This window comes from Mycena indigotica, assembly GCF_014461135.1.
Source record: "Mycena indigotica strain 171206Taipei chromosome Unknown Mind.scaff0008, whole genome shotgun sequence".
NCBI lineage: Eukaryota > Fungi > Basidiomycota > Agaricomycetes > Agaricales > Mycenaceae > Mycena > Mycena indigotica.
Genome location: NW_023503007.1, coordinates 4,143,639 through 4,168,583, shown reverse-complemented (window position 1 = coordinate 4,168,583; position 24,945 = coordinate 4,143,639). Strand labels below are relative to the sequence as shown.

At 50.8% G+C, this 24,945-nt stretch overlaps 10 protein-coding genes across 10 annotated transcripts; 6 read left to right on the top strand and 4 right to left on the bottom strand.

Moving 5' to 3' along the window:
* Positions 1–302: 302 nt before the first annotated feature.
* Positions 303–1,574, bottom strand: MIND_00978300 (NmrA domain-containing protein; the record flags this gene model as incomplete). Its single annotated transcript, XM_037366393.1, has 6 exons — positions 303–534; positions 579–696; positions 742–787; positions 832–982; positions 1,030–1,193; positions 1,242–1,574. 6 exons carry the CDS (start codon positions 1,572–1,574, stop codon positions 303–305), a joined length of 1,044 nt encoding a protein of 347 aa, XP_037217805.1.
* A 475-nt stretch (positions 1,575–2,049) lies between these two features.
* On the top strand, positions 2,050–2,561 carry MIND_00978200 (40S ribosomal protein S30; the record flags this gene model as incomplete). Its single annotated transcript, XM_037366392.1, has 2 exons — positions 2,050–2,485; positions 2,536–2,561. The coding sequence occupies 2 exons, from the start codon at positions 2,050–2,052 to the stop codon at positions 2,559–2,561; spliced, it is 462 nt and encodes a 153-aa protein (XP_037217804.1).
* A 137-nt stretch (positions 2,562–2,698) lies between these two features.
* Positions 2,699–4,315, bottom strand: MIND_00978100 (F-box domain-containing protein; the record flags this gene model as incomplete). The annotated part of the gene is made up of 1 exon (XM_037366391.1): positions 2,699–4,315. Exon 1 carries the CDS (start codon positions 4,229–4,231, stop codon positions 2,699–2,701), a length of 1,533 nt encoding a protein of 510 aa, XP_037217803.1. The 5' UTR covers positions 4,232–4,315.
* Positions 4,316–7,241: 2,926 nt separating this feature from the next.
* Positions 7,242–7,604, bottom strand: MIND_00977900 (uncharacterized protein; the record flags this gene model as incomplete). The annotated part of the gene is made up of 1 exon (XM_037366390.1): positions 7,242–7,604. The coding sequence occupies one exon, from the start codon at positions 7,602–7,604 to the stop codon at positions 7,242–7,244; it is 363 nt and encodes a 120-aa protein (XP_037217802.1).
* A 1,995-nt stretch (positions 7,605–9,599) lies between these two features.
* On the top strand, positions 9,600–10,185 carry MIND_00977800 (uncharacterized protein; the record flags this gene model as incomplete). Its single annotated transcript, XM_037366389.1, has 2 exons — positions 9,600–10,130; positions 10,177–10,185. The coding sequence occupies 2 exons, from the start codon at positions 9,600–9,602 to the stop codon at positions 10,183–10,185; spliced, it is 540 nt and encodes a 179-aa protein (XP_037217801.1).
* Positions 10,186–10,509: 324 nt separating this feature from the next.
* MIND_00977700 (F-box domain-containing protein) lies at positions 10,510–12,258 on the top strand (the record flags this gene model as incomplete). Its single annotated transcript, XM_037366388.1, has 1 exon — positions 10,510–12,258. One exon carries the CDS (start codon positions 10,510–10,512, stop codon positions 12,256–12,258), a length of 1,749 nt encoding a protein of 582 aa, XP_037217800.1.
* A 702-nt stretch (positions 12,259–12,960) lies between these two features.
* MIND_00977600 (Amino acid transporter) lies at positions 12,961–15,363 on the top strand (the record flags this gene model as incomplete). The annotated part of the gene is made up of 14 exons (XM_037366387.1): positions 12,961–13,064; positions 13,106–13,194; positions 13,253–13,267; positions 13,341–13,407; positions 13,459–13,654; positions 13,706–13,778; positions 13,829–13,905; positions 13,956–13,992; positions 14,039–14,178; positions 14,227–14,299; positions 14,349–14,619; positions 14,663–15,114; positions 15,163–15,222; positions 15,278–15,363. 14 exons carry the CDS (start codon positions 12,961–12,963, stop codon positions 15,361–15,363), a joined length of 1,740 nt encoding a protein of 579 aa, XP_037217799.1.
* Positions 15,364–17,481: 2,118 nt separating this feature from the next.
* Positions 17,482–18,268, top strand: MIND_00977500 (uncharacterized protein; the record flags this gene model as incomplete). The annotated part of the gene is made up of 3 exons (XM_037366386.1): positions 17,482–17,547; positions 17,594–17,783; positions 17,835–18,268. The coding sequence occupies 3 exons, from the start codon at positions 17,482–17,484 to the stop codon at positions 18,266–18,268; spliced, it is 690 nt and encodes a 229-aa protein (XP_037217798.1).
* A 716-nt stretch (positions 18,269–18,984) lies between these two features.
* MIND_00977400 (uncharacterized protein) lies at positions 18,985–21,188 on the top strand (the record flags this gene model as incomplete). Its single annotated transcript, XM_037366385.1, has 14 exons — positions 18,985–19,013; positions 19,059–19,119; positions 19,169–19,207; positions 19,260–19,274; positions 19,328–19,731; positions 19,785–19,869; positions 19,917–20,006; positions 20,057–20,116; positions 20,163–20,229; positions 20,274–20,396; positions 20,441–20,490; positions 20,541–20,670; positions 20,720–20,772; positions 20,820–21,188. 14 exons carry the CDS (start codon positions 18,985–18,987, stop codon positions 21,186–21,188), a joined length of 1,575 nt encoding a protein of 524 aa, XP_037217797.1.
* Positions 21,189–22,394: 1,206 nt separating this feature from the next.
* On the bottom strand, positions 22,395–23,158 carry MIND_00977300 (uncharacterized protein; the record flags this gene model as incomplete). Its single annotated transcript, XM_037366384.1, has 5 exons — positions 22,395–22,691; positions 22,745–22,759; positions 22,813–22,914; positions 22,963–23,102; positions 23,149–23,158. 5 exons carry the CDS (start codon positions 23,156–23,158, stop codon positions 22,395–22,397), a joined length of 564 nt encoding a protein of 187 aa, XP_037217796.1.
* Between the last annotated feature and the right edge of the window lie 1,787 nt (positions 23,159–24,945).

Below are 24,945 nucleotides of genomic sequence, written 5' to 3'. Positions count from 1 at the left end.
GATAGGAAGATTTAATAGTTTTAAGCTTTCAAAGTTCAGTTTAACTTGAAGTTGTGAGCGAGCCAACTACTCACCAATTTCAGCTTATATAGAGATTGAGTGCAGGATCTTCGATGTCATGTATTTGCCGCAAGACACGCGACCTACTAATACCACTAACACAGCTTGCCAGTGAGAAAGCCTGTTCCAAGTCAAGTTGTGTACTCGTAGTATTGAGAGGAAGCAAAGCAGCCTCAGTCGGTTTCAACGTGAATTTTGTGCCATTGTCTCCCGGAGTTGGTAATAGGCAGGTTATACCAACATCACGACCTGCCGGTGAGCAGTTTCAGTATCGAGATCTCGTTCCACCCCTCCTTTGGCTCAACGACCTCCTGCGCCTCCCCCATCAATGTTCCACCCGCTTTCTTCTCTGCGACCCACATCTTGAGCGAGCGCATGCCTGGGTGGGCTTCGCAAGCCATGGCAACTTGGTCAGCGACTTCGGGACACAAGCCTGTTTGTCGTGCCATGTGTAAGCGCTCGAGGTGTTGAATGCTTGGTGGGGTGAGTTAAAACAAAGGATTGGGACAAGAGCTCACAGTTCTTGCGTATCCTTGTTGAGCGCCAGTGTCGCTTTGGCTATCGACCAATGGAGAGCGGGGAGGGTTGTGCCAGCGACAGACTTATGTGCGGCATCTTGCTCGGACATTGTCGAGACTGCAGAAAGTCAATGATAGGCTGTGTGGAGATCGATTTGCTCACCTTCTCCGATGATGGCGAGGATCTGGTTTTGATATTTGACTGGATTCTGTCCCCAGTTACTTCGAGACAGTTTTAGGGATGAGGACATACCCTGAATACTGCAGCGGCAACGGCGCCGATGTCTTCTACGGCCACCAGCGGGACGGTGGTTGTTGGCTGCAGCCCTGCTTTGAAGACTGACACGATGAGTGAGCCAATGAAGCCTTCATAGTTCTCCATGAAGAACCCGGGTCGTAAAAGTCTATGCTGGGTTCGGGAATCAGCGCTGGATGCAGTTGGGACACGCACGTCCAGCGCAGCCCCTTCTTGCCCAATTCCTTCACATGCCGCTCGATATTGACCTTTGCGATCCCGTCAAGCTTCATATTGTCATCGTAGTATTCGCCAGCACGCTCGGCCGATGAATAAATGAACGTCGAGACATTGAATTCGAGGGCTACGTCCGCCAAATTCTAAAATTGAGTTAGTATCATCGCTGGTAGCAAAAAGTGGCCACACACTTTTCCCTGTTTCTCCGCGCCGTCGCCCGACACGCCCAGGCCTGGGTACGCCACCACCGAGAACACACCCCACACGCCTGCCCCGTGTCTCTGCTCATCCACAAACACTCTTCTTAGCGCGTCGATGTCAGACATGTCTGCTTGGACCAGACAGACATCGGATGTCACACTGGAGAAGGCGGTTACGAGGCGGACTGCGGTGGCAGACTGGGCGGTACGGGTAAGGAGTAGGATGCGGAAGTCAGTTGCGTCAGGGGACGACAGCAGTGAGCGGACGACCGCCGAGCCTTGATGGCCTGTGGCTCCAGCAACGAGTATCGTTTTGCGCGGCATTAATGCGGGGGACTGGACAGGTTGCGGTTATATACAGGATAGTGGCGACATCGCGGGTGTGCAGTCGCGACGAGGCTGTTCGTCGTTGCCAAGTAGTAGGAGAAAGCGGTCACGTGACTGTCACGGTCACGGCATAATTCATTTCCATCCCGAAAACCGCTACCACCACTAAGTACCCCACCAATATATGTGTTGGTAGCAAATTTCAATGTCTTTGCCATCGATTTCCACCCTGCTTCCACCCTACCAGCTAGAAACGGAAGAGCCTGAGACTGTCTTTCAAACTAGAGTTTGAACAAGTTGCGGGAATTTCTTGTCGACCACCGCTCCATCACGAACCGGCACTCGGCGCCGTCGACATGGGCCGCCTGTCCGTAATACGTGCTCTCAGCTCCCCTCCGAGCCCGACGCGCTCGCTTGCCATATTCAAATCCCTGTGGCGCTTATAATTCGAATCAACTCCCATTTCCATACCATGGCGAGCCCCATTCCACCGCCCAACCTCGGCATCCATCACCTCAAACTGCCCACCGCCTCCATCCCCGCCAAACTCGACTTCTATACCACGATTCTTGGATTCAAGTACCGCCCAGAGTTGGACCACAAACATCCGGGCGCCGACCAGCCATACGGCGTGTTGGTACAGCACCAAGCGACGTCTCTTCTTGTCGAGCTCCGTCTAAATCCAACCCAAGCGACGGCGCAGCGTGGGTGGGACGCCATAACGTGGCTTGTCGAAACACGTGCCGATCTGGAGGATCAGAAGACGTATTTGGAGGCCAAGAACGTGGACTGCAGTCGTGTGCTGCGCGGTGTAGTTGGCTGGGTTCTGGTTGCTGAAGACCCTGATGGACAAATGGTGCGCTGGTATTGCAAGGAAGAGCACGAGTTTGACCAGAACGTGGATGTCGGTGAGGGTCTCTTTCGCTGTTGCCGAGCTGGACACTAAACCCAAGGGTAGATGAGCGATGGCTTCCAAGCGATTAAATGAATCTATATAAGAAGACAAGAATCGAATTGGACTTTTTATGTTGTACTGAGCGCAAGACATTTAGTTTTCCCGGGCCACCTCCCACCTGTCATCAGCCTGTTATGCTGAAGTCACTCTCCGCCACTCGAATTTCTCAACCCACTCCCCTCAAATCCTCCCACTTCTTCATCTCCTCTGACTCTCGAGCGCCTGGTGCCGCCTCGATCGCCTCTGCCTCCCATCGCACCTGCAAAAGCGGCAATTTGACACCCTGTGCCTTGAAGTAAGCCTTCGCCAATTGTTTGAGCGGATCAGGAATGCGTTCCTTTGAGTAGAACGAATACTCTTCCACTATGACGGTGACAATGCGCAGCGGGGGAGCGACTTGGATGCTCTGGATGAATAACTCGCACGCGTGGCTGTCGTCGACACGGATTGTGATATGTTCCACAGACGAAGCAAGTGGGATGATGCCGTCAGCGAAAAGGGCCTGCCAGGTAGCCTTGCTCAGAAGTTCACCAGCAACATACAGGTGCTTTAGTTTGGACAGATGGGCTGGCGCAATTGCGCGCAAGAAATTCTTCGTCGCAGCCGCGTTCTCGGATGGCTCTGGCTCCTCGCCAAATCGAAGCGAAAAGTGAGCGGGAGTATCAAGTGAGTCTTGGGCGTAGGTGTCAATGGTCAGGTATTGAGGAGAAGATCGAGTGCTGAAATGGCCTTCGATGCGAAGAAGACATGCTTGTGGCATCGGTAGACTCGATATCTGGCTTTGTCGCTGGAGAATAGAGGTGAACCCGTTCCATAAAACTTCTGTATCAAACTGGTCGGCATCAAACGACATTCGAGTGTGCGAAGGGAGCGTCAGATGCTTCAAGACAACGCCCATATTGGACGACCAATGCCGCAACTTGAACCGCTTCAACATCGGTAGCTGGACTTCTTTTAAGGTCCTGTCCGATGCAAGAATTTCTTCGTCCTCTGACTCGTCTGTGTCAACGGGGTGAGGGTCATCGACGCGGCCATCTTCTAAGATCAGCGCTTCAAGTTTCGGCGACTTTTGCAACAACCGAAGTGTTCTTCCGAGCCGATAAAGTGCCCGGGACCAAGAGAGGCGGAGAAGCGTTAAGGATGGGAGCGGTGCCTTGTAGTCTATACGGACACCAATAAGACTGAGGCTCGAAAGTTTGGGCATCCGCGCCAGCGGCAATGGCGGGACTTGATCCGCATATTCGTAAAAGGCCTCGTTGCCAATGTCCAAATCTTCTTCTTTCGCCAAGGCGAGCGAGACAAGTACGGGAAAGGCCGTGACTTTCACAATGAGCGCTACAACTTGATCGATTTCGCTAGCGTCACCGCAGATATTGAGCGACACAAGCCGCGCAGCCTGCCCAAGCATAGTCTTGATTGTCTCCTCCGCATTTGAGCCGAGGCGGTCAATGACTACGTTCAGCGGCTGCTGACCAGCCCGCTCCAACGCACCCAGCAAGCGCTTCGGTCGCCACTTCTTGAGTGTGATACTGGCCCACCGCTGTGGATCCTTGCTCAGCTCGTACCACCGACGACAGACGTACATCCAGCCATCATTGGGTAGGCCAGGAACAAACGAAAACAATTTATCGAGTATTTCGTTGGGCAGCTGGGCGAAATAGTCGTTCTTTGATTCAAGTACAGCGATCTTGGGATCCATTTCAGCCACGATTCTCGCGGATGCGCGCGGCGGTTTTCCCTGGGAGCTGATTACAGGAGGGGGAGAGAATTCTGGAGAAAGCAAGTGGTGCCAAAGAAAAGAAGTCTCGAGGCACGTGACTAGCACTTCCTGAGCAAAACCTTCAACATCGCTGGTCCACTCATATGAGCAAGAACAAAAGAACGGAGTTACATTACTATAGATACATAGCACGAAACAAGAGCCAGCTAAGTCAGTCAAAACTAAAATGCAAGTCATGCCCCAATCCCAAAGAAGACTTGATCAACGACTCTTTCCGCCCTTGCCTGCTCAAGGTCTTGTGCTGGCATCTCCATCGGTGACAAGAGCCCCTTCTGCCGCCATGAAAATGCAGGACTGCAGGGACGCGTGTCGCCAGAGCCCACAAAGGCACCTGCGCGGGCCCGGTAAACCTCTCTCGCCTTGGCTACCATCACGGTCTTCTTCAGCCCGATCTTCTCTGCTTCCCACTCTTCAAGAGCATTAGGCCGTCGACAAATACAAGCATATGCTGGTGCCAGCCAAGTCGGAATGTGATATTTGACCGCCAGCACGATCTTTTCGATCGGGTCGAGCTCGGCGGGGCTATCCTCGATAGCTTGGATAGCATGGGAGCGAAGACGGTCGAAGCGGAGGCGTGTAGAAATGGAGAGAAGAGTCATCCATTGACTGAGTGAGAATTCTGTCTGGCCATACATTCTGCTCGATGGGTTGATTAGAGAAGGTAGGACTAATGTGAAACTTGAAGTGGAGCTTACCCAGTGTAAAAGAAGTCGAGCAAGCATTCGAATTCGGCACTCCCGATACCTTCCAAAGGAATCGCCTCGCTCTCTGTATACCCAAAGTCACCTAAAGGCCCTGCAAACATTTCTTGGAAGTACACTGAATCGCGTACGAGAAAATGGCGATGGACTTTGAACTTTTGGTTCTCCACCTTTCCAGGAGTAAGCGGGTGAGCTGATTCATCAGATAATATAACTGACCTTCAAGTAGGAGATGCGGTCGTCGAAATAGTAGCGCGGGTTAACAGCACACTTTGCGAGAACGTCGGAATAGTTGGTTGTCGTCTCTTCCGAATCCACTGCAGGGGACTCTCGCTCTTGGCGATCAAGGCACCCTTCATCATCAAGTAAATCGGCCGATGAGGTAGATACTGGAGAAGTTTCGGCAAGAATAAGGCTTCCTGGAGCGGGAGACCATGCAGGGCTTGGTATAGCAGAGCCAGGCAAGCTGCCCTTGGACAATCCAGCCTGAAATGCTTCAACAAACCCAGGACGCGGCGACCATTCTCCCAAATTGACTGATACAGAACGAGTGAGGCGTGGTAGCTCCAACGGTGAAGAGGACCGGGTGGAAGATTGGTAGGAGCGCATGGGAGGAAGTGAAGCCTACCTCAGTGCCAACACCCATTATAACAAGAACCACGCACATACCTCGTGCTTGTGACGATAATATCGTGGTTTGTGGCTTGTGCTGCAATGGTAAACGGAGGAAGTAAAGGCTGGTCGGCACTACGAAAGCGACAGTCAGAGCATATGAGAGACGAGAGGGGGGGCTATTAATATAGCGACCGTCATACCTGATGCCATATTGACGCTCCGTAGTTATAAGGCTTGATTTTCCAAACACAGTGGGAACAGATAGATTCGCGCTGTTGCATCTATTTCAATTTAATGGAATGTACTCCGGAGTGACAAGTTAATACGCATTTGAACAACAACGCAAGTCCGAAAAATCAAATAGCGATGTGAGTTTTCCTGAAAAGGATCTCGTTAAATAATAACAGTGATTCAAGAAGGACAACTTGTACCGGACGTGTCGGTCTGTGATCTTGGTTCCGGTTTTATGTTGAACACAGAGGATGACGATAACTGGAATGGGTAGCCGCTATACAGGAAATTGAGACGAAGCGACATAAACCAAAGACATACCGCGGTACCCAGATTTGGGACTGTTATGCCCTTAATAATAATAATAATACCGCGCGAGAACAGGGGGGGAATGATTTGGCTTTCGTCTTGAGTTGCGAAACAAGTGATACTACCAAAAAGGTCAAGCAGCATTCTAATCTCAGCGAAAAAGGATCACACCAACGAGCTGGTTACGAACACCAAGCCAACGGGACGACCTAGCCAGCCGGCGCCCAAAGAGAGTAGCACAGAGGGAAAACCCGTCTGAGGCCCCGAGCAACCCAATGCTCTTAGTACTCAAATACTAGTAGCTCGCTAGTAGACTGAGCATTTCGCTGAAAAGTGGGTCAGATGTGTGCTCAGCACGGAGCCCCAAAGGTCAAACATACCAGGATCTACCAGGAGACCATCCATCGATATTGCTACAAACAGGACGCTCGTGTTGTGTCGACGTGGTTACTCCGGATCCCGATTCCCACTCAAAGGATTTGGTTTGCTAGGGGGGGGGAATGTTCTTAAACGGTGGCGAAGTTCATCACCCAGAGGAGGGATGGTCACAAGAAAAAGGTGAAGACTTAGATGATGGTGGTTCGGGTCAAGAGTCAAGACAGATCATAGGTTGTAGTTGTTTGGTTTCCTTTGGTTTCTCTCTAATATTGTGGACTCCTCAATGTAGACATCCTCAAACGAGTTGAATATAACACTACGGTTCGACTTGGACGAAGGTATTATGTAGCGCGATGTAATTTTAAAGCAGGCTCCAGTGGCAGCCGCTCCGCCTTTTGACAAGGTCCAGGGACAAGTACAAGCAACTTGAAGAACCTTGTACCTTTTCCCCGGTGGATAGTTGCACCCTTTTGACTGACGGACTCCCAATTCCCTTCCGCATTCTAGGCGGTGAAGCTGCACCCTGATTCGACGCTGCCCAAGCTTGGTCTTACACGTCTTCTGATATGCCGCTACAAGGCCTTCCACCGTGCATACCATATCCTGCAATAGTATCCGTCTTCGCTGGGACCTCCATGATCAATTCCTTCAATGCATCGAATTTCTTCCTCTGAGCGAGTGCTTGGGTAACCCGCCTAACCTGCATGTCCGCCTGGACGGTAAGTAGCCCGTTCTAGAGCCTGCGCAGATATAACATCCCATGCAAGCAACAACTTCCATATCTTGGCATTATTATTGACGCTTGCGCCCGCAACATAAAGGTGAGTCACAGTCGGCAGATGTGAAACGGCGAGTGAGCGGACAAAGACTTCAATGATCTGGCTCGAGTGGTTCCACGCCTCCCGCGCGAGCGAGAGAAATGGCGATTCGTCATCGTCTCCATTCAAGTTGCCAGTGAAATTTTCCGCAGGGAACCAGTCCAATTGCCTAGATCGGGGTTTGGACAAACACAAAGAGCTAGTGTGCGGGCCATAGACACATTGCTTGAAGTTTGGCATGGTTCGCAAGGATAGGACTATTTCAGTGCGGCGAGAAGTCGTTTTGGGTGCCACTGGTTTCAAGTTATGGAGTTGGATGTCCGCCCAAAGTTCTTAGTTCCGACATGCCGACGCAAACGTGCATCGCACCTGAACCGTCCCATGGGAGGCCTGGCAGAGAAATGAAGATCGCGCGAGTGTTTTGTTCGGAATTCGATGGATGACTTGCGGATGACAGGGTTCAAGTTGGCCATTTGTGAGTCTGTTATGATGTTGTTCAGGACAATGCTTGTTGTCATCGAGAAGGTGCTGGGAAAAGCTTGTGAGACGAATGTACTATGCTCTGTTCAAATACACACACACACAAGTTTCAGTGACGAAACAGAAGAGGCAGGTCACATAGTACTAGATGATAGAGTCACGTATCACATGAGATAATCATGATCACTGATTAGATATGATTGCCAATGGAAATGGGCGTCTGAGGATACAGCAGAGAGCAGGCTGTGGCTGCGGCCAGCCGCTGACTTCCCCGGTCCATAGCTGTACTTACTTGCAACTTGAACCTTGACAACTCTCAACTATAGACTCGGGATCAGCCTGAGAGTCGAGCGATTCGAGAACTTGAAGGAGATGAGGCCCCGGGAAGCTCCACTCAAGGCTTGTCCGAAATTTGAGGTTTTTGAGGGCGGAAAATGGCGATTTCCTTGTCCGAATTCAAGGTTTTTCAGGCGGAAATTTTGAAATCCTTGTCCGGTTTTGAGGTTTTTCAGGCTTCTTTCTGGTCAGACTGGTCAGTTCATTCCTTGGTTCACTCGGCTCACAGGAAAATATTCTTAGATGAAGGCAGGCACAATGTAAACTGCGCAATCTGTGCCTATCATCGCAAAGTAAAGTCGAAATTCTGACCCAAGTATCGAATTTGGTTGGTGCCATTTTCCCGCAAAATTTCCCCTTTTGGAAAGCACGTGATGACCCTTGTCCAATTTCAGGTTTTTGAGGCCCAAATCGTAAGGTTTTTGAGGCCAAAATTGCTGATTTTCTCGGACAAGGCTTTGGTGGAGCTTCCCGGGGCCTAGGAGATGTCTGGTCTATGTCTACATAGCAGATAACATAGCCCCGGTACATCAGAAGAAGACTGGGACGCCTAAGTAGCTAAAATTATCATGAGGAGACTCAGGAGAGCAGGGGAAACAAGCAAGAAATAAGCAAGTGTGGCGTTCATTGCCGTTCCGAGTCCCAGTACTGTCAAATTGAAAAGCATGAGTCCCTGGGACCACCCCATTCGTCTCCGCGTCGTTCAATGTTGAAATTTTGATGTTATTCTCAAAACGGAGTGACGCCACGGATCCCTTGGATAGGATTGGATTGGATTTTTACACGGCACGGTCCGACTTGCGAAAATCTACATCACCCTCAACGTCAATCTTCTTCCGACACTCGCTTCTTCGCTTGCTGTTACATAGCACCGCAACCGGATTCAGCACGCTGGACGCGCAACACGATTAAAATAGCAAACCCGTGCCCATTCCCGCAGCCTGCTGTGTGGCCTAAATGTGGCACAACCAGGCCAGATTTGGCGAAATGCTATAGAAAGTCCCTGGAAAATTCCTCAAAAATCATTTTCCGGTTGAACACTGGTGGTTCCACGCGTTTTCGGATAATCAAAGTCATGGAACAGTCGTTCGTAACTGCAACACCTTGATGGGGCTATGCGCCACATCTCGTGTCTTCGCTAATCATTGGCGGTGAATCATTTGGCTGTCACCTCTTTGCCTTCCCCGACCATGCCCTTCTGCTTTTGTCTACCGGACCTGGTATATAACGGGCCATCTGTTGCTTACAAGTTTCAGTGTCTCATTCCTCCCATCCTACTCTTCCTCGGGCCCTGAGCTTACGCCTCAGACGGCTCAGGCCAGTTCTGAGCAGTTCTGAGTAGACAGCGAAGCTCCATCGGTGAGCGATGGCTCGGCTACCAGCAGACAATCTTACTGAAGACTTAAGTACAGGCTCACTATGACCGAATACGACTACTCTCCAGAGGGGCAACGACGTTACCAGGCCACGCAGCGACGGATAGCTAACTGGGTCAACCAGACAGCAAGCACTCCATCGCTGAAGTCGCCGTTCACCCCGCGTTCTGTTGTCTCCTCCTCTGGTCGTACGCAATCACATCCACTGGCACCAGCAACAAAGGTCCATTCGTCAAGTGGGACAGCATCTCACCGCAAGGACAATGCCAGTGTTACTACACCACCACCACCACCACCACCACCACCTACGGTCTATCCCTCCGACTCGATTTCGCAAGTCAGCTCTCGTCGCTCGTCTCACAGCTCGCGTTCCTCGCGAAGTCATAAGTCAGCTGGTCGTTCTCGCCACACTAGCAGCAAAACCCACTATTCCAAACCCTACATCGCAACAGAACAGAATGTACGGCCCTCGGCGGATGGCCGGAGTTACATCATTTCGCCTCCCCCTTCCCCGCCGGGTCGCTCGCACGGCATGATTATCTTCCCCCAGGCTGGGCGAGCGCCTCATGTTGTGGTGCACAGTCTGCTTGCCGATGTTGTCCCTAACTGACATGTTTTAGTTTTATTAACTTCCTTTTGGAGTTTTTTTGCGTGTACTGCATGGACTTTAATTTATTAGTCACGATAGGCTGGTTTCTTTGTGATTTTCAACTTGAAGTTCCATATAACTCGAGCTCCAAGTCCCGTTATCGCTTGTTTACCACAGTCAGAGTGTGAATTTGGTCTAAGTAAGAGGGGGTGAGCGTGACGACCACAATAAGCCACAATAACACGTTATTGCGTGATCCGTGACACCCCTGCCAACCTCGTCCATGAGTCTGTAATTTCAAAAAACGGCATTCATCTAATCTAAATCCTTGACGCTAACAGGCCTCTGAAAAGCATTGTACCGAATGACCGAAGAATTGGCAGAGGCGGCGTCGGCAGCAGCCCGAACTGTCGCTATTGACGTAGAACTTCGTCAGCTACACGCCCGCATCGCGGTTCTCACAGCAGAACGGAATTCGATCTCAATTGTCCAACGCATGCCAAACGAAATTTTCGCGCGTATATTCTCGTTTGTGCCGGGTCTACCCTGCGACAATGGGGTGATGTTTGTTTGTCGGCGATGGCACACGCTTTGCATCGGCGCCTCGGAGTTGTGGACGCACATAGATCTCGAAAAATGGCGGCCAAAGCTTCTACTGACCGCGTTGGAGCGGTCCCGGACGAGGAAACTATGCATCGAGCTCAAGGCGGTCACTGGCCAAAATACGGAGCAGCATTTGCGGACGATGTTAGCGCAGTCTGCTCGGATTCTCGACTTGAAGATTTCTGGCCCGAAAACTACGATAGAAACCTTCCTGAAGCTTATCCAGCCAGCCGAGCTCTCCGTCTTGACGCGTTTTTTTGTCGAGCAAAAAGAAGTTAATGGCCCACTGAAGATGTTACACCGGGATTACCACTCGCCCGAACCTGAAGATTCAGAACCAGTTTTCTCACTTGAGAGAATGGCAGCCCTTCGCCATCTCTCCCTCTCCAAGGTCACATTCCACCCTCAGTTGAAGCGCGTCTTCAGCCAGCCAGCGACTACATTATTAACATGTCTTGAGATCAAATCAGCCTGGCTTTCCGTTGAAGCCGTACTGCCCCTCCTCACATCTTCACCTGGTTTGCAGACTTTACGACTGGATGGTGCATTCGGCTTGGATTTTATCCAGCCTGGTAACGCGACGGTGTATCCAAGTGTGGACTTGCCACTACTGGAGTCATTCGAAATCGGAGCCCGCACGTACACCGTGGCGAACCTGCTCGTGGCTCTGCATTTCCCGGGCACTACACGACTCAGTATTTGTTTGAAAGGCGGTGGGACTCCTGGTATCGACCCTACCACCGAGATCATCAACTCCGTTATACCACCTCTCGTCGCCCACGCCACGCTTCAAGCGGCAAGCAGCACGGCTCGCACACTCATCCTCCAGACCTATCGGCACCCCAACGCAACATACTTCTTGGATCAGCTCTCGCTGACAATACTTGCTGAAGACGAAACCCAGCTGATTTCGCTGGTGATGGACGAGCCTGCGTGGAACCACTCCAGTAGAATCATTGAGAGCTTCTTTCGCTCGCTGGCCCCAGTACAACTGTCTACCATCACCCACCTCCACGTCGCGGGGGCAAGCGTCAACGTGAAGACATGGAAGGCGCTATTCAGTGGCCCGGCAAACATTATTCCCGCACAGTCGCTCGAAACAGTTACCATCCGCGCAGACGAACAGGGACGGCGGGTTGTGCAAGCACTCACCCAGCGGAAACGGTTCGATGCTCTGGCCTCTCTGATCGTCGACATTCCTCTAAAGAGGAAAACCTCGTTGAGCAATGTGATGGAGGCGGTTGAGGATTTTGCGCATGCATACCGGAAGATATTCAATGCCAAATTTGAGAGGGTAAAGGTCCGTTTGCATATCGCGGCCCCAGGTGCGGGAGGCGACTCAGACTCGGACTCGGAGTGGGACAACGGGGACTCTGAGAATGGGAAAGATGTCAAGGATTGGCGCGGCGTAAAAGCAGTGGTAAAAGTTTTTGATTGGGAAGAAGTGCGCGTGCAAGGGCCCAATGCTCGGAATTGGGAAGACAGTGATGCAGAAGATTTCGATATATAAGTAATTTGTCCCTGGCTTGCTCAACGTGAATTCAAGTTGATGCATTGAACTTTGATGTCTTATTCCCGTCTTTCCAGTGAGACCCAGAATCCCTGACACTCAGCCTGAGCTACCGTATACAGTGAGGAGGGCTCAGGAGGCTCAACATGGAGCTAGCTATGGAGCTCAGCCGGTTTGTGTGCGACTTGGGAAGCTTGAAATCTCTCATCCGGCCCGGGTACAATCGGCCTACTGCATTATTGTATTGCGCTGTCAACCGTAGGTATATCCAAAGTACAAAACAGGATGTTCAAGAGGAGATTTGTTGAGTGAATGACGGGACGAGAGAGAAACTTGAAGGCAATTGCCATGGTCACACTGGTCACACAGTCAAGTAAAATCTTTGGCTAGAACCGTCGTGCCCATTATTGTTTGGGCTAAGCATCTCTTGCTCGACCAATCTTGCCAGCGCAAACATCTCATCTCAGAAATGTACTCTACGAGGCACGTCCCGTTCCTCATCCTCACATTGCCAGCGATAACTTGAACCGTCCAGTCTGGCTGCTACTCGCTAGCACATGAACATCTCTGTTACCAGTACGATTGGCTCGGAAGTTTGGAGCGCGTGAACGACACTCCCGGTGCGACTTTTCCATAGAACTTGCGAATTCCAAGTTTTGTCATAAACGCCACGACAATTCCCAGGTCCTCATCTCTTGCTTCATGCCCATATTAGCGGCTCCTAACGAACCTTCCCAGGACACCTATGCTGCCGCAGATCTACAGAAGCTTGGCTATAAGCAAGAGATGACACGGGCACGTATATCGTTCTTTTTGTGTCACTAACGTGGCTCACCGAATGCGACAGAGTCGTGGGCTCTTCCACATGTTGTTCAGTGAGCCACTCGTCTCCTATTTCAACCGCACAGGCGAGTTACGATGGCACAGTGACGCTTGGTATGCCTTTCAGTGACGACAGTGCTCAGAGCACAAACTTATTGCCTATTCATGTCAGCAATAATGGCCGTTCGTAAGTTTCCATTTCCCTTGGGCTCTCTCACTACTCCCTGTTCTTGTGCACACTAATGAATGTATCCTTCCAGCCTATGGGTTAGCCGCTCCAATCGCTACCTCTCTTATCGGGGGTGGCCCCGCCACCATTATCTGGGGGTTCGTTTCTCTGCCCAAACTCTCGCTCCTCGGAAACTAATTAAACCCTAGTTGGGTGCTCGTATCCGCACTTACGCTCCCACTTGCTTTCTCTCTTGGCGAAATTTGCGCCAAATATCCAACTTCTGCTGGTGCATACTATTGGTGTTTCCGCCTTGCGCCACCTAATCATCGACTGCTCGTCTCCTGGATCAATGGATGGCTGACCATGGTCGGAGTTTGGACGATCAGCTTATCTGTAACTTTTGTAAGGCTGCCTGACATGTTCTTCATGGTCTTATCATTGAATCATTAACAGGGTACAGCCCAGCTTATCGTCGCTGGCGCAGGTATATACGTCCCAAACTGGGAGGTCAAGCCATGGCAAACATGTTGTTCATCTCTTCAACCGGTCGCTTTTCTCTGCTCATGGTATATACAGACCTCATATTCTTGGCTGTAACCGGTGTCGCTGTCCTTTTTTGTGTTTTCTTCAACTCCATCCTCCCAAAAATTGATGTCCGCCCTCTATTTTCAATGTCGGCGACTACATTTTAACCTTTCCTCAGGTTATCTCTGCGTATTGGACTCTTATCGGGGTTATCGGTCCGTCAAGGCCATGTATCCTCAACCATCCTTTGACAACCTCAAGTTATCCTTGTTGCAACCTCGGTCAAAGCAGAAGCTGGGCGCCATCCTGCAGCATTTGCTCTTGGCCATTTCGACCCATCGCCCTCCGGGATGGACAGCGGGTTGGGGTTTTTTCATTGGACTCCTTCCGGTTTGTTTAAAGTTCTTCATTGATGTGAGTACACAACTGATATTGCTTTAGCCTGGTAGGTCAAATCACCAGTTGACTGCGTTATTGAATGCAAGACGTTGGAAGCTTACACTTTTTCTGCTATCGGAATGAGTTCATGGTCCTCTGGTTACACCAAAACCAACACTGACTGGATTTGTAGTTGCCAGTATGGCCGAAGAAGTCCACGACCCGTCGCGTGATCTCCCAAGGGCCATTACTTGGTCAATCCCGATTGGGTTTCTTACTGGTGTAGTTTTTCTGGTACCGCTTCTGTTCACCCTTCCAGATATATCGATACTACTCTCTGGCAAGTCACCCTCACTTGCTGTTGATTTTCGGCTCAGTCCTGTAGTTGCAAGCGGACAGCCTATAGGCGTCATGTTTGAGCTCATAATGGGCTCAAAAGGGGGCGGGTTCGGCCTTGTGTGTTGGTTCACTACTAAACATTTCACCCGGCACTGACTTCGCCGATAGTGGTTCATCATATTTGGCATTGGCATATTCTGCGCAATATCCATCTCGTGTGCCGCCTCTCGCTCGACGTGGGCGTTTGCGCCGTGATGGAGCAATACCATTCCCATTGATATTTGCACGTGTCAACAGCCGTCTGGGGGGAGGGGGTGGTGTCCCGCTAAATGCTATCCTACTCTCTACGACGATCCAGCTCCTCCTCGGGCTGATCTATTTAGGCTCCAGCGCAGCCTTCAATGCCTTTGTCGGTGTTGCTGTTATGTGTTTAGGTGCCAGCTACGCTATGCCCGTGGCTATCTCTCTGTATTCCGGCAGAAAAGAAGTACAAGACTCGCCCTTCGGGCTAGGGAAAAAAATGGGGACAGTGCTTAACGCGATTGCCGTCCTGTGGGCGGCCTTCGAGATCGTGTTGTTCTCGATGCCGGCGGTGGTGCCGGTTACCCGTGTCACAATGAGTGCGTGTGCTTTGGTTCTGGAGACTAGGATTGACCGGAGACTATTAGATTATGCCTCTGTTGTCTTCGTCGGGTTTGGCTTTATCAGTGCTGTTTGGTATATATTCGGTAAGTGGCCAATATCGCATCCATGTCCTCCCCAATTGACATGCCAATGTTGCAGGTGGTCGGCATCATTATAAGGGACCGCCTTTACCAGCCGAGGAGGCTCAAGCGGATTCGCCAAGCCATTCGACCAAGATGGATTAGGAATACTTTTGGATATGAAATAATAGTGGGGTATGTTTGTGAAACATGCATGTTTGGAATAATCTTAGTAGTGCCAGCCAACTCGACACAAAGCACATCCACGGATTTGTTGGTGAGGACCTAGTCGCAATACTAGTAGGGAAAAAAGACTGCTTCGAACACCCAACCTCATTCTTTGATTGCTGGCCCACCAGAAAAGCTTATGCGTCATCCAGCCTGATTCGCCCGGCGCCGGGGAGAGATGCTTGATTTAGTACAGCAATGTCCGAGAAGTATACGCTACACATTTGTCGCACAAGCAAGAACCAAGGTTCCTTCCTGAATGCTCAAGAGCCAAGAAGCATCAGTTGTGAGAGAAACAAAGAAACTTGAGTAAACTCACGCTATTCGCCGTAGATTGTTTAAAATCCCACTTGATCCCCCCGCTTTCCCTAAAGACTATCTTCCAGCGGTTCCACGGCACAATCCCGTATATCCATGTCTGCCAACCCCGCTGTCTCCTCCATTAACACACAGTTGACTTGCGGACCGACAACCGAGAAATTACCGCAGGGAAGATAGGGATACATCGCCGAGCGACTTTAGTTGAAGGTAGTCGATGGTGTATCCAACAGACCCCACAGTCTTTAAGGCGGCAATGAGGTGAGGACACTCAGGTGGCTTGAGAAGATTTAAAACGTAGGCGGTGGGTTCATGCACGACTCGGATGAGGGTGTTATGGGCTTGTCAGTGACCGGTACCCCCCGTCCAGACAACGGGTATAAGCTGGCGGCAACAAGAGGAAGCCGTCGAAGAGTAACGAAAGCGGTGGCGGTCGAGATGGTAGACGCATAAGAGGAGGTAGCCGCGATGAGGATGAGAGTGGACATGGCTACGAAACGTGGGGTGTTTTCGTCGGTCGTGATAACATGATGGTTGGCGGAGCGTGATCAAAGCGTGATCGTCCTCCTTTGCTGCAAGCCTTCATACTGTTGACTTCTATGTTGACTTCCATCTCTGGGGCTCTGTAGCACCGAAATATACTGCTCACCATTCGTTCATATATACCAACTCAACCTCTATGGCCGGCTATATGTCCAAGCTTCTCAATCTCACCAACCTGGCTCTGGGCCGCTGCGACTCCCTTCTGCTGGCCCAGGGGCCATTCAAAACTACTCTAAGTCAACTTTATGGTTATAGTATAAGGATAGCTGAGATGTCCCCAGTGTTGCTGGATTACAATCCCAACTCCGTTTTCACAGTGTGCCAACCCAAAAATATGACCGTCGGCATTCCAGTATCGTCCTTCGCGAAACGGACCTTGGAGATCGTGACAAGCTCAAAGGTATGCTCTACCTATCTCCAATGACAATACTAGGACCATTCTGACGATATCATGATCTCAAAATGCAAAACCTATGTGTTTGATCCTGCTTTGTTCAACGCCAACGCCACGTTGCCTCTATGAACCGCAAAGAAGGATTCCCGAACAGTGCTTGATGGGCGCGCTACATGCGACGGGAGTTGTAGAGAAGCCCAGACAACTCAAGCAACCATGGCGCTATGCATCATCTTACACCTCGGGAAGGACGAAACTAGCCAGGCGTAGTTCACGTCCCATATCCGCGCCACCTACCGGGATTTGGTGAACTCTTGTGGGCTAACTTTAGACCGACGATAATATAGGATGGCAGTTGGGACGTGTTTCAGCGACGAGCAGCCAGAAAGTCTTGGCTAGAAGTATTTGGAGCATGCTGAGGCATAGTGGTCAGCAACCACAAGTAGCCTCTTGTTCTGGTGGTAGCAAGACCCTCTCGTTGGTGCATGGCTTGAAGAACGGGAAGCTCGAGAGTCGATGGGAATGGATCGTGACCTAGCCGACCACTACTGACACGAGTGATCGACGCGGATTGACGTCGACAACGATCATCGCAACAGCGCCGACTTACCATCATGCAAAGCCTCCACTTTCTGTTTCTTCCCTCCTACTTCCATCTTCGCCCGTCTTTTCGTTCGTCGGACGCACCGGTTGCGAGTTTATTCTTTGGTTTATAATCGTACGTCTGCTGATTGTTGTGTTGCCACATTCTTATCGTCAGCCTACTAGCTTTATCTTCTTCGTTCTTTCACGAGTATACGATGGTCGCGTGGGACAAGGTTCTTGGTTTGGTTTCCGTTGCGGCGGGCACGGCGCTGCTAGGGATGGTCAGCATCTGCCCCACCCTCTTGTACTTCACTCAACACAGCTCAGACGGCATTCGATGTCCCCTACTTCAAAAGCATCTACTTCCTTCGCATCGATCTTGCTAACGCGACTGTAACGAATGGAGTAACCCCAACGACCCCCTTCGTTGACCTCGGAGTTCTTGGTTTCTGCACAGACCTCCAAGACGGTCGCGGCCTTCAATGCTCTGAACCCAAGATTGGCTACAACCTCACTGGTGTGTTGTTACCTTTTCTGCCTTCCACCACGCCTTATTCACGCTTCACAGAGGCTAGCAGCTTCATAAGCGGTCCCCTCCCCCCTGTCCTGGCCTCTTCCGTCAATACCGTCGCTTCTGGTCTCACCAAAGTGCTGGTCCTTCACATCGTCGCATTCGGAATCTCCCTCGTCTCGTTTGCATTCGCCCTCATCGCTTTCCTCGGCGCCCCCATCGCAGACTGCTGCTCGTCTTGCTTCTGTGGTTTTGCCGGGGCCGCCGCATTCGCCGTCTTCATATTCGACATCGCGTTTTTCCAGCTGATCAAAAAACGCGTCCAGATGGTCGGGAATGCAGGCGGGGCAGTCATGGGCAACGCGCTCTATCTGACGCTGATTGCATGGCTGCTGTTGTTTATTACCCCCATCATGTTCATGCTTGGACGGTGCTGTGGGTGCTGCATGCCCGATATGAGCTCCCGTCGCAAGGACAAGGAGAGGTATTAGGATCTGAATTGGTTTATTGAGCCGCCTTTGTATGCTACTACTTGAGTTTTATTTATCCATAAGATCCAGCACCGACTATATCTTCTGTTTGCCGTTGAGTGGGTCAAACTTCCTACCTGGGAAGAAGAAGAACCGGAACCAGACCTTTCTGACGACGAAGACGACGTGGGCGACGACGATCATGGTTAGATTGGAAGGCATCGAAGAGGAGAACCCCGCAGACAAGCGACACACCCGGAAAACACGCCATTATGATCCCCAAAACTCATGCATTCATGCCTATGACTGACAACACCCAACCGTTACAGCCAGCAAACGCTGGCATACGGAACCACCACAACGACACCTACACCATAAACCCCCAAAGTGGAACGGCTCTGCCCTGTTGTCCGACACACCCACGATGGCTGCTTTTACGAGCACCGCGCCTTAGTAGCAGTAGCGTACTTGCCCGCCGAATATAAATGTGATTCAAAAAAAAAAAAAAAAAAAAAAAAGAGTGGGTCACGTGCTAGAATGCCCTTCCTTGAAACTTGAAGCTGGGCATCTTCTTTAGCGCGGGCATGTTCCTCGTTTTCACCCTCACGTACGAGCCAGAACCTTGCAAATGCGGATGGTCCATTGGTTAGACGTAATGATCAAGACACGGCCAGTCAAGACACAAACAAAATGGTCAGCCGACCAACACACGGTTGTCTCCGCACCACACTTCACCAATGCCTGCAGTTGTCATCGTTGGCGCTGGGTCCGTCACTTTCCTTGTTTTCGAGCACGTCTGACGTGTTCACAGAGTCGGCGGTATTTCCTGCGCGATTGCACTGAAGCGAAAGCTGAACTGTGAGGACTTTGTGGTGAGAACGGCAGACAATCTCGGAGAAGATGGGCTAACGAGAGTGCTAGATCTTTGAAAAGGCTTCAGATGTTGGTGGGACGTGGCGCGTGCGTCAATGGTTTTCCTCTCACTTCTAACACAAACCTTTTTTTTTCGTAGGACAACATATACCCGGCAAGATGGCTTCTTCCTCGGCCAGCCTTTTTTTCGTCTTATTGTCGTCGCAGGGCGCTTCGTCAGACATCGCCATACACTTCTACTCGCTCAGTACCGATCTGAACCCGGACTGGTCGTCAACCCATGGAACTCAAGCAGACGCGCTTGACTACTGGCGCAAGTTGACGACGAAATACAGCCTCTACCCGCACCTTACGCTTAACACACGCGTTGTTTCCGCAGTCTGGAACGGGTCAGAATACGATGTAGCTGTCGAGAACCTGCTTACCGGCGAGCATTCAAACATCACAGCCAAAGTGGTCGTGTCAGCCATCGGAATCTTGGAGATGCCCAAACTTCCCGCCATCCCGGGTCTCGCGTCGTTCAAAGGCCACAAGTTTCACTCAGCGAGATGGGATACTGGGGTGGATCTCAGGGGACAACGAGTCGCTGTGATCGGCAATGGGGCATCTGCGTATGTTTTCCGCCTCCTCCCATTATGGTTCTACAACCGACCTTACTATCTAGCACACAATTCGTTCCTCTCATTTCTGAAGACCCTTCTGTCCAAATCACCCAGTTCTGCAGGACGCCAAATTGGCTGCTCCCTCCAGCGAGTATCATTTCACTGGAGCAGGAGGAATTTACCTCGTCTCTCAGGCTCGCAGCAAGTACAGCGACACGGAAAAATGGATTTTCCGACACGTTCCACTAGCACTGAAGGCATATCGCTCCATGCTTTACATTCGTGTTGGTTCTTCTTTGAAGCACTATAGGCCCATACCTGATATATCCTATAGAGCGAGCTTCTGTACGTCGCAGTCTTTGCACGCAAATCCCTTCGCGATATGATGACCAAGGTGCGTCTTCCAAGTTTGCGACAATAGCTGTCATATATTGTTCTAGCGCGTGAAAGGATACATTCTCGCGAGTTCCCCTGAGGAGATGCGTGGCCAACTCATTCCGAATTACGGTGAGATGCTTCATGTCGTTGGTCTTTTCTCATCTCCGACACAGAGATCGGATGCAAACGTGTTCTTTTCGACACAGACTATTTGAAGTGCCTCCATCGGCCTAATATGAATCTGAATTGGAACCGAATTCAAAACATCACTGAGCAGGGACTAGTTACGAAGAATGGTTAGCGTTCATGGTAAATTACATGCGCTGAATCCATTTTACAGGGGAGGTTTTGGAATTTGATGTCATCATATTCGCGACTGGGTTCATTGCGGTATAAAAACCACTCTTCTACCTGTGTAAAATGTGCTCATAGTTTTGCAGGATAAGTACCCTGTCCACGTCGTTGGGGATAAAGGCATTTCTGTCCAGGAGTACTACAATTCGCAAGGTGGCCCGAAGGCGTACTGCGGTACCGCTATCCCGGGCTTTCCGAACTTCTTCTTGCTCGCTGGTATGTAAATCAGGTTGGACAAACAACTGGAGTGACCTAAATTATGTAGGTCCCAATACGACGACGGGTCATACATCCGTTATCCTCACCGAAGAAATCCAGGTAACTAACTCTCGCTAACCGTTGAGTCCTCTGCTGACACTGGTGAGATCAACTACATCCTGAAATTGGTCAAACCGATTCTCGCGGGGCTAGTCAAGACCTTCACTGTGACGTCCCGTGCTACAGACGCGTATAACGAGCTTATTCATGCTCGGCTTGCGCGCTCTGTCTTCGTAGGGTGCGTGTCGTGGTATCGCACAGCAAATGGAGAGGGCAAGGTCTCGAGCATCTTTCCCGGCCCGATGGCACTCTACGCATGGTGGTTGAGACGACCGGTCTGGGAGCACTATGAAGCCGATGGGGCAAGTGATAGGTGGAGGTCATTGATATGGTGGAACACTTTGGCGCAAATGCTGAATCCTCTGCACTATGTTGGGCTGATGTTCGGATGGTTTTTAACGTGGGTTAGCGGGTAGGCTTCTCATGCTTGAATCAGGGTTCGATCGTATGTCACAATGCATGAGTCACAGCGCTAATACACTCTTTCATTGCCGCTATGGGCCCTATTCTGCCCGAAGACATACTACGGGAAATCCTTGAAACGACGGCTATTCTGCACCCAGATTGCATTCCCATGTTGGTGTGTGTGTGTCGGTCGGCTTATATGTGGTAAGTTCTGAACTTGATCTAACCGCAAATCCTAATTAGCTTTCGTTAGGCTCAAGCCTCTGCCATTCCGTACCGCCTGCGTCTCAGAGATGCCTCAGCTCTTTCACCCAATGTGGCGCAAACCTGAAATTCTCCGACTCGGCGTCCGATACCTCTGTTTCGACCCGCGCACGAAGTTGTCTTTCGACAACATCAGCCGCCTGCTGGGACAATGCCCTCTTGTTGTTGATCTTATCCTTCTCCATGGCTTTTCTATCCGCGAAAACCTCCGGCACATTGCCAACATGAAGGGCCTCCGGCGCTTCACGTGCACAGTGAGATCACTCTTCGGCAGCATTGACGCCATAGACTCTTCCGCCTATCGCAGAATATTCGCGTCTGTGACGCACTTGGAGCTGGTTGAGACGGTCAATCATATCGACCCTATCCACGACCGGAATTGGGACCGCATGCTACGGGCGTTCCCGTCATTGACACATCTTTCATGGATGACCCCGTCGGCGACAGAACCTCTCCAGTGGCAACGTGCCACGAAGATTCTACAAGACTACACATGCTTGAGGATCTTCGCTTTTGTGTGGGTGATAGAAAGTCTGCATGGGCAGATGGAAGAAGTCGAGAGGTTTGGCGAAAGCGTCTTGCACGACCCCCGGTTTGTCGCAGGGACATATCCACGAGGCGAGGGCGCTAATTTGTGGCGCGAGTGGGAGCTTACGGCCAAAGGACTTGCGTGCGACTATTGGGATCGTGCAGAAAGTTTTGTTGAAAGGAAACAGAAGGGAGAAGTCAGGGGTACGTTTTCATTTGCTTTCCAATTGTGGGCGACTCTGAGTAACCTTGAGTCCCAGCCACTGAATTCCAGGTGGATCAAGCATGCGTCTGCTCGGGTCCTCAATGCCCATCACGGTCATTCAGAACTATTTATCCATAATGAAATTTTATCTTATTTGTTGGATCAGTAGTGGATGGGGCAGTTTTATTTTACAGTCTGCTTATGTATACCACAGTAGCTCTCACACGTCTAGCGCCTCCTTGGGCAGCACCGACCCGATGTCTTCCTTCCCAATCGGAGTCTCCGGTAACGAGTCGGCCTCCGAGGAGACATCCTGCTCATATTGCCCACGTTCCCGGCTGACCTCCACAAATCGCGAAATCGACACTGTAGTCAGCGGGTACGTGTAGCTGGAGTTGTGCCGTCTGCTGTTAGCCCGGCTCTGGGCGGGATCGGAGTTCACATTCCCGGCATCTGAGTGGCCGCTGGATGGCGAGGCCAGTGCCAGGCGAAGAGTTACAAGGGTGAATGTGACGCCCTATCGAGAGAAAGAGTCAGTGCGTGATCCACCAGGGAAAGGCAGTTGATTACAATGATTGAGGTCGTCTAGAGTTGGCGTTATATTTCCAAGTGGGCACTTGACTGGAACGACAACGCACCAGATCGAGCAGGATATAGTGGGCGTTGTTGCTCAGCTCATAGACAACCACCAAGGCGAGAACAGAAGCAGAGTAGATGACGGCAGACTCCACAAAGATGATCTTAATCGTCGTTAATTTGAGTATACAAGGGGAAAGAAACGAACGAACAAGTGCAGTTCTGATACGACTGGCTTGCAAATTCCTTATTGATCGAGTACTGAGGATTCGATACGCGATGGCAACTTGTCTAATCAGATGGCGCAACACCAAAAGCATGTCAGAAACCGATATCAAGACCGGCCATAGAGCTGGAACAGGTAAGCAATGTCTGCGGGAAAAGTCGCGGCAACTCACTTGGCAACATCAAGTTCGGCCCTTGGGTTCCAACACGCCCTCCTCTCCAACAGCAACTCGGCGTCAACTAGATCGAGCGCGGCATCGATATCGCCAACACCGAGCTCGATAGTCGTGCGCGACGCAATAATGACCCGTATCCAATCTCCGCAACAAAGACTCCCGCAAAGTCAAGAACTCTGTGACGATGTCAGTTTCATCAACTCTGGTCAAATGACACGCACCCGGTGGGGAAAAGGCGCGATGGTCGTTCAAGACAGCGCAGGTGAGTTGTTTGGTGTCGTTCTTGCCGTCCTTGCAGCTGACCTTCGTGAGTAGAAGTCGGGCTGAACGTGCCGCGACTGCAATGCGGTAAGTCATTGCCTGCCGGAAGGAAATGGTGACAAACTCACAAGGTCTAAGATGTCGGGTTCCACTTCCAGGACAACAGTGTTGTCGTCGAAGACACGGCACCGACCACTTGGCACCAACGAGCCGAACTAGGCAACGCGACCGGTAAGCAAGATAACAAGAAATTGAAGACCACTCACCTTTTATAACTATCAGCAATGCCTCGGCGATACACAAGCATCAAATAGAAGACTGTAACGGGTCAGAAGGATTCGAGGACAAAGCAGTGACCAACTCACCTGCCGACAACGACAAGCCTGGCGAGCATGGTTGGTAATAACAGCGAGCTCGGTGGGGGGAAGGGCGACATCAAGTGGGAGAGAGAGGAAAGGGAGAGAAGGGAATGATGATGGAAGTGTCGGATTGGGGGCTGGGTTTTATACCCAGTGCCCGTCGGCGCTCGGCATAGGCGAGCTATGACACACAAGGTGATCACTTGCCGGAAAGGCGCATCACTGACAGGTGTACCTGGGCGATCTTGCCACTGCCGGTAAAGCGTGGAATCCAGTTTTGTGCAATTAAGATAGCTTTGCGGACATATATTAAGCAGCTAGTGTGTATATATACATGATGTATAATACTATGGTCGGTATAGATGAGTTTCGGGACCTGATCATGCGACGCAAGAGACCAAAAATCTGAAAACTGAGTTGGGGAGTGAAAAGCAAAATACGACAGACCGGACAGCGGAGCGCCCAATGTTTTAGGCGAGTGACATCAGGGGTGATGGATTCGTGATGCCCAGCATGTTTCATGCTGGCATCGCTGCAAGTTCGCCGTTGAGAAATGCAGAACTTTGGGGTGTTGTATGAAATTTCGGCGGAGTGAAAGATACTTTGGGGAATCGGAGGCGGCGAACTTGGTGAAGCATATCATCACGTGAAGGCCTCAAGTTCCGAGGGAAATCGGCCGACCCCCTGGCTTAGAATGCCAGGGATCAGCAAAATAACACACCTTCGCAAGATGATATGTTTCTGGAGAGCCGTTGCCACCGATCAAAGCTTGGTCCAACTGAGTGCTTACGTAAGCACATCTTCCCAAAATTTGAGCAAAATCGGAGCAATTCTAGGCATAGAACGGTGGTAGATTTGAGAATTTCCCTTTTTGGCGACAGGCGGTAGCGCGCGATAAGGTCACGTGACCGGCTTCCGGACGTCCGACCAAGCTTTATGAAACATTTTGACAGCTGCCCGACTGTCATGATGTTGTGTGCAGTCAATCGGGAATTGACATTTCCCCAGAAGGTCACGGCACATCTTCCTTTTGATTTTGAATCCTTTTGACATTTCTAGCTTTTGTTGTGAAGTCTGTTACATTCCAACTATTCTGATAACATTGCCTTTTCAAGACAATGTGTAGCAAAAGTTTTCACTCTCTTTTTATCAGGACTACCATACAAGTTTGATC